The 17,007-nt window shown below is 32.9% G+C and overlaps 1 protein-coding gene across 1 annotated transcript in view; it reads right to left on the minus strand.

The window, feature by feature from the left end:
• The window catches only part of CENPE (centromere protein E), a gene marked incomplete at its 5' end in the record, with an annotated part of 63,045 nt that overhangs the window by 23,007 nt on the left and 23,031 nt on the right, over positions 1-17,007 (minus strand). Inside the window, 17 exons of the mRNA XM_081107022.1 lie at positions 415-705; positions 2,277-2,558; positions 2,738-2,896; positions 3,494-3,781; positions 3,950-4,102; positions 4,219-4,506; positions 5,122-5,280; positions 5,464-5,754; positions 7,570-7,728; positions 7,886-8,146; positions 8,254-8,568; positions 8,789-8,943; positions 9,241-9,406; positions 9,492-9,614; positions 11,481-11,600; positions 11,823-11,897; positions 15,445-15,612. Coding sequence (XP_080963148.1) covers positions 415-705; positions 2,277-2,558; positions 2,738-2,896; positions 3,494-3,781; positions 3,950-4,102; positions 4,219-4,506; positions 5,122-5,280; positions 5,464-5,754; positions 7,570-7,728; positions 7,886-8,146; positions 8,254-8,568; positions 8,789-8,943; positions 9,241-9,406; positions 9,492-9,614; positions 11,481-11,600; positions 11,823-11,897; positions 15,445-15,612 — 3,453 coding nt within the window. The remainder of the gene's footprint in view (positions 1-414; positions 706-2,276; positions 2,559-2,737; positions 2,897-3,493; positions 3,782-3,949; positions 4,103-4,218; positions 4,507-5,121; positions 5,281-5,463; positions 5,755-7,569; positions 7,729-7,885; positions 8,147-8,253; positions 8,569-8,788; positions 8,944-9,240; positions 9,407-9,491; positions 9,615-11,480; positions 11,601-11,822; positions 11,898-15,444; positions 15,613-17,007) is intronic.

Here is a 17,007-nt window from a genome sequence, read left to right on the forward strand (position 1 = left end):
TACCCCAGTCCTGTTCCCTGATAAACTCTGCCACTTACTTTTCACCTTTCATATCATTTGGACATCTCTCTAAATCATTATCACATGCCCTGTTCTTAAGCTTAGTATTCCATTACACAGATGAGCTCCACCTAGCCAGTGTCTTATGGGTGGACATTTGGATTACAATGTTGTAGTAAGTGCTGCTGTATTTCTGCCCCAAATGTGTGAATATACTGATAGGTTAAATTCATAGACATGGAATTGCTGTAGCAAATGCATATGCTGATAAATTTTTAATAAGATATTATCAAACTGTCTTCTTAAAAGATTATAACATTTCCTAAAAGATCACCAACAGTATCATTTATTTTCAAAGAATGGAGCCTCTTATATTAAAAACATGTTTACTGGACAGAAAGGAGCACAACTTACTCTAACTATGGTTTCTTCTAGATTTGCCTTGAGTTGGTCTCTTTCCAGTTTGAGAGTCTCTTCTACTCTCCTTAGATGATCTCTTTCTTTCATTACAGATTTCATTTCTTCAAGGTTTTCATGAAGCTTCTGAGCCAAATTTAAGTTCTCCATTTCTATTTTATCCAGAGTTAAACTTTGGGTGTTGAATTGTTTCTTTAATTGCTCCATTTCAGACATTTTCTTCTGTGTCTCACTGAAGTCTTCTTTTAACTTCAAGAGTTGATGTTCATTTGCCCTAAGTTCTTGGATCTTAAGATGATCATAAAATAACATGTTAGCAGACAGTTGGTTTTTAGGGAAAGGATAAAGAAGTTTCTAAATTGATTTAGACAACTGTTTTCTCATGTTGCTTTAATGAATACATAATTCCACCCGGAAATTATTTTCTTTTGAGGTATAAATAAATAAGTGGTCTACTTTTAAGTGTATATATAGATCAATTATTCTTAACATTTATGTACTTACAACCCAGATTAAAATATAGAACCTTTCTAAAGCAGCCATCCTCAAGTTCTTATGTATACCATCCTATAATCATTATTCTGACTTTTCTCATCCTAGATGAGTTTTGCCTGCTTTTGATCTTATAAATTACAATTCTTTTGATAGACATTTGCATTATTTTCAGTTTTTCCCTATTATGATTAGAACTACTAAGAACATTCTTGTACATATCTTTATGTTGAAGTATGTACATTTTTCTTTTAGGTACATAACCAAGTAGAAATACTGGGTCACAGGCCGGTATATTTTTGGTGTTAGTAAAAACTGCCAAGCTGTTTTCCAATGTGGCTAAACCATTTTACATTCCCAATGTATTTTAGGCAAAAATAAATCAGATATCTAATCAAAGCCTCCCCCCCTATATCTTTTCTTGTAATATAGTGTTTAAATTTTCTAAAACCATTTGCATATTTGACATTTCATCTGTCTTCTCAGAAACAATCCCTGCCCGGTGCTTTTTCAGATGCATGTGAGCAATTCTTAGCTCCTCTTTCTATACCCCCCTCCCCGCCCCCTCCCCCACCAGATTCTTTATCATTAACGAAATTTTAAGAACAGTGACATATGTTAATGTTAACTGGTATTATTTTTAATGAAAGTACTACATTTTCTTAGTAAAAATAATAAAACTATTACTTCTTACTCTAACTAGTATTTTTTTAAATATATATTTTTTTATTGATTTTAGAGAGGAAGGAAGAGGGAGAGACAGATAGAAACATCAATGATGAGAATCACTGATCAGCTGCCTCCTGCACACCCTCTACTGGAGATCGCCCACAACCTGGGCATGTGCCCTGACCGGGAATCTAACCGTGAACTCCTGGTTCATAGGTCAACACTCAATCACTGAGCCACACAGCTAGGCAAGGTAACTAGTATTTTTAAATGAAGTAATATATTTTCGTAGTAAAAATAACAGAACTCTAATTCTTACTCTACATTTTTGTTAGAAAGTTAAAAGTTTTTCCCTCTTCCGTTCCTCCCCTTCCCCACAAACCTCTCTTTTCCAGAGGCAAACACATTATGCACATACTATTTTACCACCTGCTTTTCTCACTGAGGGTTATTTTGGGATTCCCAATTAGGACACTCAAATCTATTTAATTTTTTTTTCTTTTTACCTGTTGTATAATATTCTTGACACATTGCTTATCTTTACGCAGTTTCCTCCTGATTAACATTTTGGTTGTTTCCCATTTTCTGTTATATACTGTTACAATGAACAACCTTGTGGTTTATGTGTGCTTTGTGTATGCTTCTATCAAAGAAGGGCTCACATTTCCTCACTAAGAAGAGGTATGAGTGTAACTTACTTTAGCTTCTGTTTCTCTGAGGTTTTCTTTGAGCTGGTCTCGCTCCATTTTGAGGGTTCCCTCCATTCTCCTTAGGCTATCTCTTTCCTTAGTAACACATTTTATTTCTTCAAGGTTTTCATGAAGTTTCTGAGTCAACCTTAATTTCTCTGTTTCTGTATTTTCCAAGATTGAATTCTGGGCCTCCAATTGCTTCTTTAATTGCTCTGTTTGATACACAGTTTCTTTGAGATCATTTTTTACCTCAAGAAGATGATGTTCTTTCTCCTGAACTTCTTGGATCTTGAAATAATCATACAATAAATTCAGATATAAACAGATTACAAAAGCTAAACAGTAGTTTCTAAATTATGCAGACAAAATCTCTATTTGGCCTCAATTTTAGGCTAATTCATATCCTGTTTCACTACACAAAAGACTTGATTAAAATTGTTACTTAGGTAAGAACTTAAAAGAAATACCTGTGCTTTTAAGGCACTATTTTTGTTTTCTAAATCCATTTGCATATTTGATATTTCATTTGTTTTCTCAGAAACAATCCTTTGGAGTTCATCAATAATTTCCTCATGTTCCTTCAGATGTTTGTGAGCAATTCTTAGTTCCTCTTGTCTTTCCAGGTCCTTTATTAGAGAAAGAAAAATAATACATTCAGATGAACGCAATTCAGACCATATGCACAAAAGTACAGAGTAAGAAATAAAATTTCCTCTCCCTCCTTATACCTCCTAGTGCTCATCCTCCAATTGACTCTCAGGTGCTAATATAAGCTACATATACTACTTTACAATTTCCCCCACCAGGATACTTCCAAGTCAACACTATAGCTCTACCTCATTCTTTATCTGTGGCCTCGCATCCCACGGTTTGAATGTGCTGCACTTATTTAACCAGTCTCCTACTAACAGATAGTTAGAATTTTCCCTATTTTTTTTTTGTTTGCTTTATTTTGTTATTGCAACATGCTGCTAAAAATATCCTTCTACAAATATCTTCGTATGGTTGCGCTAATGTGTGCAGAATAAATAGCTACAACTGAACTTTTTGGGTAAATGAATAAACTTACTAAAATATTTGGAAGATATTACCAAATACACTCCCTCTTCCTCCTTCAACCTTAGAAGGTTGGACCAGTTTTACACTCCCACCAGCCCTATTGGCTATGGTTCTTTTGAGATACAGTGTCATTTTTACTAGATGGGGAAAAGATGGTAACTCACTCTAATTGCAGTTTCTCTTAGGTTTTCCTTGAGCTGGTCTCTCTCTACTTTGAGAGTCTCCTCCATACTCCTAAGGTCATCTCTTTCTTTTGTAACAAATCTCATTTCTTCAAGGTTGTCCTGGAGTCTCTGGGTTAATCTTATGTTCTCTATTTCTAGGTTTTCCACAGTTGACTTTTGGGTTTCAAATTGCTTCTTCAAGTATTCTATTTCACACATTGTCTCCTCAGTCTCAGTTACAGCTTTCATCTTAAGAAGCTGATGTTCTTTTTCCGGAAATTCTTGAATCTGAGAAAATCATAAAACAAGTGAGGGCAAAGGCAGGTTTTTAGAAGATTTGTTTCTAAATTAAGTCAATCATTTTTACATTTAGTTTAATGTATGTACTCTTTTTTTCCCCCAAGAACATGAGGAGCACAATAATCTGATGTCATTTTCCAACTTAACAAGACCTACCTTTCCCCATAGTTCAGCATCGGAATTTTCTAAATCTCTCTGAATATTTGCTCCTTGATCTGTCTTCTTTGAAATATTCCTTGTACTAATAGTTTCTTGGTACTCCTTTAGAAGAATGTAAGTAGTTTGTAGTTCCTCTTTGATTTTCTGTCTCTATGATTGGAGCAAAATGAATAAAAGTTAATAATGAATAGAAGTTAATAGTGAGCATTGCTATCACCTTAACACACTACTTGTGTTCCCAAAAACATCAGAAGAGGGAAACTTACTTCAGCTACAAGTTCTTTAATGTTTTCTTTGAGTTGGTCTCTCTCCATCTGAAGGACCTCTTGCACCCCTTTCAGTTCATCTCTTTCTTTAATTATAATGTTTATTTCTTCTTCACTTTTCTGAAGTCTCTCAGTTAACTTGAGCCTCTCCCTTTCCGTGCTTTCTAGTGATGAATCTTTGGCTTTGAGTTGCTCCCTTAATTGTTCCAGTTCACTCATTTTTTCCTGAGTCTCACTGATTTCTCTGATGCAAATAAACTGTTCCTGTTTTTCATGAAGCTCTTGCATCTTAAAATAATAATAGCCAAAAAATATATATACACAAATGCATAAAATTTGTTTTTATATGTGTGCATCTGTATATACATGTATGTATGTTGTGTTTTTATGTGATATATATATGTGTGTATATATGTGTGTGTATATGTATGTGTGTGTGTGTGTGTGTGTATGCATATATATGGGCAGTAGGTTTATAGTTGCGAGTACACAAAGCAGTTTATTCTTTGTTTGTAATACTCATAACCAGTACGTCTTTCCTTCTGAACAATTGTAAATGTACTTTTACCTACTCTTGTATGTGTATGTTGTGTGTGTGTATATATGTGTGTGTGTGTGTGTGAGTGTGTGTGTGTGTGTGTGTGTATATATATCTGTGTATATATATATATATATATATATATATATATCTGTATATATATATATATACAGATATATATATGTGTGTATATATCTGTATATATATATATATATATACAGATATATATACAGATTTTTGTTTTTTAGGTAAAAAATCCAGTATGCTCGCCAAAACAATTTAGTGTGTAAAAAGTAAGTATTTGCAATTCGGTTAGCTACCTCCCTCAGGTTTTTTTCCCCACTGTCCCTTCATGCCCAATTTACCTTTTTCTGTAATTCATCATTGGTTGTTTCTAATTCCTTTTGAAAGCTTGATAGTTCAGTTTCTCTCTCTGAAAGATTCACTCTCAACTTATCAATAGTTTCCTCCTGTTCTTCCAGGCGACAATGAGCAACTTTAAGTTCCTCTTCAGTTTCTAGGTGCTTTATTAGTAGAGGAAATTTTAAGAAATTTATAGAAACATTATAACCATTACACTCTGATTCCTTTTTCCAAAAATTTATTTTCCACAAAAATATTTGCTTACAAATTAGTTAAAACACACACACACACACACACACACACACACACACACACACACACAAATGGAAAAGAATGTAACCTACCTTAGCTGTGAGTTCTCTCATGTGTTCTTTGAGTTGGTCACTTTGAGCCTGAAGAGCTTCCTGCAGCCTCTGTAGGTCATCTCTCTCCTTCGCTATCGATTTCATTTCCTGATGACTTTCTTGAAGTCGCTCCGACAACTTGAGTTTTTCCTTTTCTAATCTTAGCAGTGCTGACTCTTTAGCTTTGAGTTGCTCCTTCAATTGCTCCATCTCACTGATTATTTTCTTAATCTCATTGTCTTTTTCCTGAATATTAAAGGACTGTTCTGGTATGTCTTGAGCCTCTTGTATCTTAAGAGAATCATAAAATAGTACAGTTGATATCCAAAGATACTTTATTTTAGGGGAAAAGAAGTCAGGAAATTTTCTAAAACAATTAAGACAGGATTTAATGGTTCATTTACAGAGCATTCTCCCACTTCCCTACTCCTCCATTATGCGGGTATTTAGCAGTTATTTATGGAGGGCTCGCTGTGATGTCAGTGTACTACTGGCGGTTGGAGATAAAACGGGAATGAGACTTACAGGATCTCTGCCATTTTGAGACACTTTAGGGGAAAAGTAGACATTAATTCAAATCTTACCAAACAGAAGTACTGCTTCTCCTAGAGTATTAGTGGCAAACCCAACCTATGGTGAGTGTTTATGAAGTGGGGGAGTCGGTATGGCAATGCTGCAGGTAGGGAGACCATCTGAAAGCCATGAGATGAGGAAGAACAATGGACTAGAGTTGCTGGAGTATAATGAGCAGGACGATGAGAGAACTGAAATAATGCTAGAGACCAGCAAGGTCTGGGATTCTCTGCTTTACGAAGGATTCCGGCCTTGATGTCTAAAGTAAAAATGTGTCATCAAAGGGTTTTAAGAAGAAAAGATTGGGCTCAGAATGGAGAATAAATTTATTTCTTACTGAATCAATAAGAAAGACAGTAGTGCCTTGTGAGATGCTGAAGGAATAGATTTAAAGAAGGGGGAAAAAAGTAGTTTTGGCTTCATCTTTGTCTATATAATAAAATATTGCTTTTAATTATTTAATATTTAAATAATTCTGAATATTTATGAAAAAAGCTGTTTTCTCTAAAACTTTCATTTTCAATAGTTTTAAGTATATATGAGTAATTTTTAGTTGTTTCCAATTACTTCATTATAGACTGATTTTTGTCCTCACAAAATTTGTTGAAGCCCTAACCCCCAATATAACTATTGCAGATAGGGCATTTAAAGAGGGCAATTAAGGTTAAATGAGGTCATAAGGGTAGGACCTGGTCCCATAGGATTAGTGCCCTTAAAAAAGAGGCAGAGATATCAAACACTTTCTCAGCTCTAGTGCACACAAGGACTTGTAAAGACGCAGAAAAAAAGACAGTATCTACTTTCTAGAAAGAAAGGCCTCTCCATAAACAGAATTTTCAGGTGCCTTAATCTTGGCCTTCTAGACCACAACTAGGAGAAAATAAATTTCTGTTGTTTTAGCCACCCAGTCTATGATATTTTGTTATGGCAGCTTTAGCACACTATAATACACCTCTTTTTAAAAAAAAATCATCATTACCATTCTAACTTTTCTTGTATGTTAGTTAACCGGTAAAGCAGTTATTCTCATAAGGTCTCAGGAAAAAACAAACCATACTGCCTAGAATGAGTAAGGTAAGATTTAAGCATCTACTAGTAAAATTATGGCTGAAGAACTAGAAATAGGCATATATATGATATACACATTGATTTTATAGTAAACTCTAAAGAAGTTTAGTATAAAAATCTGATGTAAAATAAAATATCAGCTCAAAGTGTGAACTAATGGCCCTAGCTGGTTTTGTTCAGTGGATAGAGCATTGGCCTGCGGACCGAAGGGTCCCGGGTTCAATTCCAGTCAGGGGCATTAAAAAAAAAGTGAACTAATATTTTTTGCCATTTTCCAAATTGATTGTAAGCAGTTATATTTGAAATTATTTCAAAGCTATTAGGATGAAGTTTATGAATTATTGTTAGTTATTACCACTGTGAGTAATAAATAAGATTGAGATTACTGTCATGTACTTAAGTGTTTGAGGTTAAGAAGAAAGCTCATATGTAAATATATGAAAATTTTGAACAGGAACTCTTTACCTCTTCCTGAAATTCATCCTTAGTTTCTTTTATGGTTTTCTCTACAGGCCAATTCTTGGAGCTTTCCTCAGAAATTTTCATTTTTAGCGTGTTGATAGTTTCTTGGTGTTGTTTCAAAGATTCAAGAGCATTTCGTAATTGTTCTTGGGTGTCTATGTTCTTTGTCAGAGAAATACAAAACCATTTCCGTTAGAATAAAGTGAAACAATAAAAATAATTTTATAGTTTCTACTTGATCATAAATAATAAATGATGGCTCCGATAATGTTTTTAAAGATGTTCCAAGTTTTCAACACTTAACCAGTCAAAACCTTACCATGTTTACAGTATCCTCAATGTCACTTTTCAGCTGGTCTCTCTCAACTTGCAGGCTCTCTTGGAGTTGTTTTAAGTCATCCTTTTCTTGGGTTAAGATCCTTACTTCTTCTAAGGTTTGGTGAAGCTTCTCAGTAGTCAGTATTTTCTCCCTTTCTATAGTTTGCAGCCTGGAATCTTTACTTTGTAATTGTTCCTTCAGCTGTTCCACTTCATTTAACCTTTCTTGACTTTGCTGAAGTTCTTGGGTTTTCTGAGAAAGCTTTAAAATAAGACAAAGTGTGAAAAGCAGAACATTCTATGGCATATATATAGAACCAAACTGCAGCAGACTAAAGATCATTTCTCTAGAGGGTATCTTGTACCAACCTCTGTCTTTAAGTCATCCAAAGTTAAACCAAGTTTTTGAGATTCTTTAGAGAGATTTTCTATTTCCTGATTTATTCTTGTATTCTCTTCAAGGACCATGTCATACTTTTGTTCAAATTCAATATGATAATTTTTAAAATCTTGGAATTCTTGATCCATGTTTTTATAATTCAACTGGATGGTTGCAAGGTCATCTTTAGTTTTCTTAATTTCTTCAAGTAAATCTTGAATTCTACTCTCCTTATGAACTACTTCAGAACACAATTTGTCTTTTTCTGATGTTATTAGATATAGCTCTTCAGATTTATCATTTACCTATGAAAAAAAGAATACTTATCATTGTTAATAATGTATGATCTACTGAAATTTTCAGAAAAACAAAAAAACACAAAAAACTTTTTCTACAAAAAGACACTGAAAATTAAGCAAAGATCTGACCGAGAAAAGGCAATATTTTTTTGTCCCTTTTAACAGTGTATTTTCTTGTTTAACTTTACCATCAAAATAAGAGTTATTTGCTTAAAAATGTGTTTACCTCTTTCCTTAGCATTTCTACTTCTGAAGGTAAAGATTTCAATTCTGAGAGCAAATTAACTTTTTCATGCAAAGTTTCATTTACTTCAACTTCTTTCTTCAGTTCTTTCTGGAGATCTGTAATCTTTCTTTCCAATTCCAAATTACAGAGCAAATCTAGAAAGTTTTTGGTAAATTAAATAAATTGTCCCCCAAAATTCTATCCATCACCATACATATTAATATTTCTTGAATCACCTTTTTAAGAACATGTATAATTTTTAACCCCTATGATCTTAAGTCCATGGAAACACTTATACATACTGATACATATAATATTGAAAGTTAATATTAAGTTATTAAAAATCAGAGAATAATGGATTTCCAATCGTTAGAATATTGTTGCAAAATCCTTTAGGTACATTTCAACAGAAAGTTAGATTTGCAAAGAGGTAGCCTGAAATTTCAAGATACCTTTTGGAACTTTGCCATCTAAAAGGGAGTTGAGTTTTGTTATTTCATTAAAAGAATATTGTAATTCTTTCTCCAGATCAACTTGTATTTTCTTTTTTGCCTCCAACCGGCTTTGATGTAACTGGTTATCACTTTCCATTTGCTTGAACATACTTTCAAGTTCTTTCTATTAAGAGAAACATTGCAAATTTACAAAAATGTACTGATCATTACAAGTGCTCAATTTTGAAAATATTACAAAAATCACCTACCATTTTCTCTTTCAGCTCCAGATTTTCACTTCTAAGAAAGGCTGATTCTCTCTTGGCATCAAGGGCTATAATTTCAGCATCAAGCAGAGTTTGTTTCTTTTGTTTTAGATCGTCACTGTCTTCCTATACACATGACAAAAAAGATTTTAGTGAAATCTAACTTTCTCAGAATTGGAAAACGTTAGCACACTTTTGTTCAGCTAGCATGCTAAAGTTCTCTATGTATTTTTATTTTGTTGTTCTCTCCAAAACACGATAGACTAGTAGTTAATAATTAAGATTAATAATATTAAATTAGCCTTGGCCAGGTGGCTCAGGTGGTTGGAGTGTTGTCCTATACACCAAAAGGTTTCAGGTTTGATTCCTGGTCAGGGGAAATACCCTGGTTTCGGGTTCGATCTCTGGTTGGGGCGTATGGGAGGCAACAGATAGATGTTTCTTTCTCACATCAATGTTTCTCTGTCTCTGTCTCTCCTCCCCTTCCTCTCTCTAAACATATCCTCAGGTGAGGATTATTTAAAAAATTAAATTACCACTTGAAAAGAAAATTATCCAATAAGAAAATAGAGAAAAGATACAAACAGGTAACTTAGTGAAGGGAAAATGCAAATGACTTATAAATATATGAAAAAAAAAATCAGAAGTCATGTTTAGAGAAAAGTGACATTTTAACATGACTTTAGCTTACATAAATTCAACCATATGTAGTTGGAAAATTAATAATGCACCCGTGAGTGAATGAAGCATAAGAAATAATTTTTTTAAAAATTGGCAATTCTGCTTGCTACTGTATCAGTCCTACTCTCCAGGATTATATGAAAGCACCTTTCTTACTCACAGCTCAGAACAGTGAGAATACTTTTTTAAAATACTAGTATATATATTTCTTATTGATTTCAAAGAGGAAGGGAGGGAGAGATAGAAACAACAATGATGAGAGAGAATCAATGATTGGCTGTCCCTTGCACACCCCACACTGGGGATGGAGCCTGCAATCTGGGTATGTACCCTGACCGGGAATTGAACTGTGACCTCCTGGTTCATACGTCGACGCTCAACCACTGAGCCATGCAGGCCAGGTGAGAATACTTTTAAAAAGAATCATCTGTCATTAATACAGGGGGGCCTTGACTTACGAGTTTAATTCGTTCCGAGTTTAATTCGTTCCGAGACCGAGCTCGTTAAGGAGCTCGTTAACTCAAATTACTCTATCAACTCAATGCAAAAAATCGGCGGAGAGACAGCTGGTATCTCAAAAAACCCGTTAGTTGGGACACTCGTAAGTCAAGGCCCCACTGCAGAAGGTACCAAGGATTACTATGAAAAACTCAAAACAAAACCAATAGAACAGAAACCAAGATTTAAAAAATTCAAGCTAGAAATTGTTAGCTTTCTTGAAGTAGGTGTACTGATAGCAAATAAATAAAAAAATCAAAATTTCTCCATGTCAATGTTACTTAATACCACAATCTAGTATCAAATAAAGTCATCTAGAACAATATTTTCTGAAAAATACTCAAACTGTTGAAAATATTGACTTAAATTATGAGAATGCATTAATATCAGTGAAATTAATGACATTTATGAAAACATGCTCATTTATGTTTTAGTTCTAGATATTTATCAACAATGTAAGTGCTCATCTGAAGACACTGACTACACACTTCTTTTTTTAAATAAAAAAAAATTTAAAACATTTTTAAATAACTAATTTTTTAATGGAAGTTCATAACCTACTTGTTTATATTCACTCAAAGGATGATATCCTCAACTCTTTATGAATGGTTCCTTATTGGTAAAAATGGCAATGTTCCTAATATAGTCCCTCTCTCATAGGGTTATTGACAAGATTAAATAAAATATTGTATGTAAAACATTACAATGCTCAGCACATAATTGGCTCAATATAAGCATTTGCTTTAACAATGATGATGAAGGTATGCTATAAATATTAACATTATTACATAATAAAATAAACCTGATTTTTACCGATGAGTATGACAAGTCCATTTTCACACTTTCTGAATTCTGAGAGTCTATGTATTTCTGTAACTTTTTAATCTGGTCTTCTTTTTCTCTAAGTAGATCTACTTTTGAACTTAGTTCATTCTAAAAGAAATCAAAGGAGAGTAAAACAATTTAATTGGATTTGAATTCTAGGGTATTATAAGGAACTTATTAACAGTTCAAATTGGTAAACAGTAAAATTCAAAAAGTTGACACTTAAGAAATATAATTTATTTTCTGAAATCATAAATCATATTCAATTATGTATGATTTGTTTTATAGTTCTAGTCCCTTATTAGTAGAAATATGAACATAAATGCTCACCTCAAGGTCTTGATTATATACTTCTGCATGTTTAACTAAATTCTTTAAGTTCGAAATTTCATGAATTAGTTGCATCTGTAAGAGCATGTGAACAGGCAATAGAGCAAACCAATAGTTAATAAAGCAAAAAAAAAAAAAAAAAAAATTGAATCACTGCTTCAGAATCACCCAACAAGAAGAGACTGAGAGATAACTGTTCAAGCTACTGTAACAGAGCGTCTCATTATTTAAAAGTACCAAAAAGCCCCAAATCAAACCCCAAGACCAATCAACCAAACAAAATCTCTGCAAACCCCAGGAAGCAAGCAAACAAGAAAAAGAAACTTATTTGGGCATGACCCAAATAACAGGTTTGTCCTCTGTTAATAAAGCTATAACTTCAAAAGCAAATTAGTATGCACCACTTGGAGGAAATAAAGTAGTAATCAAACTTTACAAAAACATGCTTCTATTAGGCTTTTGTTTTGGGTAAGTACAGAAATGTATTTATCCTAAAAGATTTCTTTTCTTCTCATAAATTATCTATTTGGTTTTACACTGGCATACTTTTCAAAGAGTTGTGATTTGAAATTTAGGTTTGGATTATAGAAGTTTCATGAAGCCTTTACAATATTATTACTGTTCACCAAAGCTATAGAGATTTGCTTGGAATTATCAACTGTTACTTTGATGGTTTATAGGAAATATTGGAAAGTTAATGTTTTTGCTTTATATTGTTCAACTGTCTAAAGTATAAATACTTAAAGATGTAAGTATTTCTATTAAAGTTTCCTTTCTATCAAAACAGTTGTAGCATTACCTATTTGAGTGCTGGCAATTTTTGTGCTAAAAAAGGTAAAATAAATTTTTTTTTTTTGTATTTAATTCAGTCCTAGTTTTAGATTTCAGACTACTGCTAGTTATTTTAGATTAGCACCAATCGATAGAAATATAATGCAATCTCTCTCTCCCAATTTTTTTTGGGGGAGGCAACATTTGTAATTTTTCTAGTAGCCACATTAAAAAGAAGTAAAAAGAAACAGGTAGAATTAATTTTAATATATTTTATCTAGCTGAATATATCCAAAATATTATAATTTCTTCCTGTAATCAATAATAAAAATTAAGAAAATATTTTAAATTCTTTTTTTTTTATGCTTAAGTCAATTCAGACTAACCCCATTTCAAGTGATTAATTGCCACATATAATTAGTGGCTACTATCTTTTTCAGCAAATTTTTAGACATCTGTATTGGTTAAAGTTTAAATTGGCTCTATCTGTTACCTTTTCTTCCACTTCTAACTTTTGCATTAGAAAATCACATTTACTTATACAGAACTAAATAATCAATCTTAAACCTTTAAAGCATTCAGCAAGAATAATTCTACTTTTATTTGAAACAACACTTTATTTTAAGTACTGGAAACAGGAAAAGATTATGTGACTTTTGTAATGATCTGAGTGTAACCACTATTTGATGTATTATTTAATGAGCACAAAGAGAAAATGTACAATATGATCAAAAGATCATCCACTGTTACATACAAAATAGTATAGATTTCAACTGTAATTTGCAGCAGGTGAAATGAAATTTAACTTCTTAAGACAAAAATCTCCAAGTTGTGAAAATTATAAAATTAAAGAGATCAAGTTAAAATAGGTAGAGGGTTGAAGTTTCTCTTGTTCTCTGAGTATGACGTTACTTGACCTTGTTTATTCTGCCCTTTAAAATTACTGTTTAAACACCCTATTCTCACTTGAAAATTATCCACAACTTTGGTGATTTTTTATGCAACCCTTAGGCAAACCAGGGCACATATCTTCAGGCCATCATATGACTTTCATCCCCCTTTTGTTAAACTTTCCTTCCAGATGTACATTTTGAAACATGTTTTACTGTATGCACAGAGACTTATGTTTTTAGTTTAACATGCAATGGATGTCGTAAAACAATCTTCAAGCAGAGTAAGCCTTTGGTATGTAATATTTTAGATTATCTTATGGACCAAGAATTTCAATTTGTGTTTGAGTAAAACTGAAGAGAACTGTATTATTTTCCCCCTGATGGTGGTTAAAAAGAAAAAAAGAAAATCAGATGTGAGTTTTAAGACACAGATTCTGTGTTACTTTGTAATCATGTATGCCCAAAGTTAATTTTGTCATGTTATTTGCACCTGATCTAACCTGAAGCATGGAGATATACATAAAGGTAAGCCCTGAGATGCAATGGCGTGCTCAAGAACTTGCCGATAATACACATCAGGCTTGGATCTGTGAGCTATTTAAGCAGCAAACTGGGGCTTAAAACCAGGTAGTTTGGCTCTTAACCATGACAATCATACCCCCCCCCCTTTTTTTTTAATATATTTTATTGATTTTTTATAGAGAGGAAGGGAGAGGGATAGAGAGAGTCAGAAACATTGATGAGAGAGAAACATCGATCAGCTGCCTTCTGCACGCCCCCCACTGGGGATGTGCCCACAACCAAGGCACATGCCCCTGACCAGAATCGAACCTGGGACCCTTCAGTCCGCAGGCCGATGCTCTATCCACTGAGCCAAACCGGTCAGGGCGATCATACCCCTTTCAATAAAATTGGTTTTATTGATTGAAGCCCAATATTCTTTTCATGACATTTTGCATTATGTTATATGCAAATTTTAAAATAAATTAAATGGAACTGTGAACTTATTGACTTTTGCCTCCCAGGATATAATGTCTGTAAAATGCAGGAGTCACTTAAATTTTAGGTAGAATGGAAATAATAGTTTTGGTACAGAATTCTTTTTGTGTTTAAATAGGTAGAGGATGAGAAACTAATCAATGATACTGAGGGAAAAGGACTGTGTCCCTTTGGGCTATTCATATAGAAATCTGAGAAGTATCTGCAAATTAATTCATATTTTAACTATACTAAAACCCTGGCTCTTATTTTTGGAGGTATTTTTGGATCGCTTCACAAGTCTGATACCAGCAAGGGATTTCTGTTCCATAAAAATAAATATGTATTCAAAAGTTCTGCAAAAGAATTCACAGTTTCTATGAACTGTAAAGGACTAAGAAATTTATTGAATCTTTAGGACAATTTAAGTTCCCCAAGTTTCATGGTTTCTGGGTTAGGTTCTCTTAACAAGTAGCCTAATATTATATACTTAGAAAATTCAAGTGATCTATTTTGTTTCTAATATTTCCATTAAAACTATTTAGTATTAGTTTCACAATAACTCTCTTATATGGAAAAAGAAAAGTGCAAAATTAGCTTCCCCAGCTTTCTAATAATGTTGTTTAGGAATACACTTTCAATGGAAAAATTCCATTAATATGTAGTACCTATACATAAAGCATTCAGCTAGATATTAAAATTTCTTCAATACAAATCCATCAATAGACAGATTAACTAAACTTTCCCAAAGATGTTTTTAATTCCTACTTCCTCTTGAGCATAAGAACAGGTGAAATAAATATGATTTAACTATTTTAAAAACAATAAATGAATTATTTCTTAAATTCTCTAATTGTGTATGCATATGGAAAATGGCTGGATCCTCAATCTCAACCTTACAAATAAATATCTTTAAGAAAATGATATTTCTTACAAAAGAAATATCATTGTTTTAGTTTAGTGTTGTTTCGTAACCTTACCTCTTGATCTTTTTCTGCTTTTCTTTCTAGAGCCTCAAATTCATCCAAATCATTCTTTTCTTTTAATTTCAATTCCATTTCTTCATTTTCTTTTCTTAGTTTTTCATAGTCCAATACCAGATTATCATAATCAGCACGAAGTGAATTCAACTCACTTTCTAAGTTTTCCTGTGGTAAACAAAACCAGATTTTCAAGCTGGAGAGAATTCAGATTATATGTTTGTTTACTTAACTAAAAATTTGGATCAGTCACATAAATTTAACCTTGAATCATTTGGTAATTTAATCCATTCTCTTTTTCAATATCATCCTAATGTTTTAGCTTGATCCACAGCAAAATAAAGGATTTGCATTTTGGTAAATTAGTTAACTTAGAATACACGACTACTTTGAAAGGGGTAGAAAAAAAAAAAAAAAAAAAGACCATATAATCAAATGCTCTGCCTGTGCCTGTCTGGAAAAGTTCATCAGGAGTAGGAGATAGGGTGCATAATGGAAAATCCATTAGCTTTATTCCTAAGGAGCTTAAGGATCTGTGATAAAATGTTTCCATTGAAAGTGGCAAAAACCTAGCAGTGGTTAGAGTTTTAGAGATCAATAAGTTTCACTGTTTCACTCCTAATTCAAATCCATCTGAAAAATAAAATAAAATTCATAACCGCTGCTAGGTTTTTGCCATCCTCAACAGAGACCTGCTTCTGTTTTCTATACTTTTATGATAAAGAGATAAACTTTATCATACAAATCCATCAATGGGAAGATTAACTAAACCTTCCCAAAGATGTTTTTAATTCCTTCTTCCTCATGAGAATAAGCACAGGTGAAACAAATATGAGTGGGAAAAACAACAACAACAATCCACAATCAATAAAAACCAAAAACTAAGACCAAGGATTTTATAAAATCAACAAGCTCCTGGAGTATGCTTTAGGGACACAGAAGCACTTTACCAATAATACTTAACTAATTATAATAACTAATTTATGACTAATTACAGTGGTTAGCTAATAATAACTCCCAAGAAGGTTCCAATTTTATTCCAAAATTAACATGAAATTACTTTAACAAATACATATACAGAACTATATCTATTTCTTTGAACATTAGAAGCTGGGGAAGTAAACATGGAATCTACATTTACTAAGGTATTCACTACAGGAGTCCTTATTCCTAAAGTTGTGATAAGACCAGATATAATGCAGTTACTTTTATTTTTTATTATTATTTGGCAACATTACCCCTCCCCGATGTATTATTGTACTATAGGCCTGAGAATTTTGACACTTTTAATATCAGCCTTTTTTTTTTTTTTAACCCTTAGGTGATTTTCCAAGGCAAAACAGAAGAAAATAAATCAAAGATACCAAAATCTGCTGGTAATGGCCTGAAAGTTTTACTACCATACACTCATTTTATAAAGTTTTTAGCTTCCCTCTGGATGGCACAATTATCAGTTGGGAGTCTAATGAGTGAAGAAGACTTAATTAGAACCAACACTGTTACTGAACTTAAGTCAGAGCCATAATGTCCTATAACAACAGTAAACACCAATAACAAATGACT

This window comes from Myotis nattereri, assembly GCF_964212035.1.
Source record: "Myotis nattereri genome assembly, chromosome: 1".
Lineage (NCBI taxonomy): Eukaryota > Metazoa > Chordata > Mammalia > Chiroptera > Vespertilionidae > Myotis > Myotis nattereri.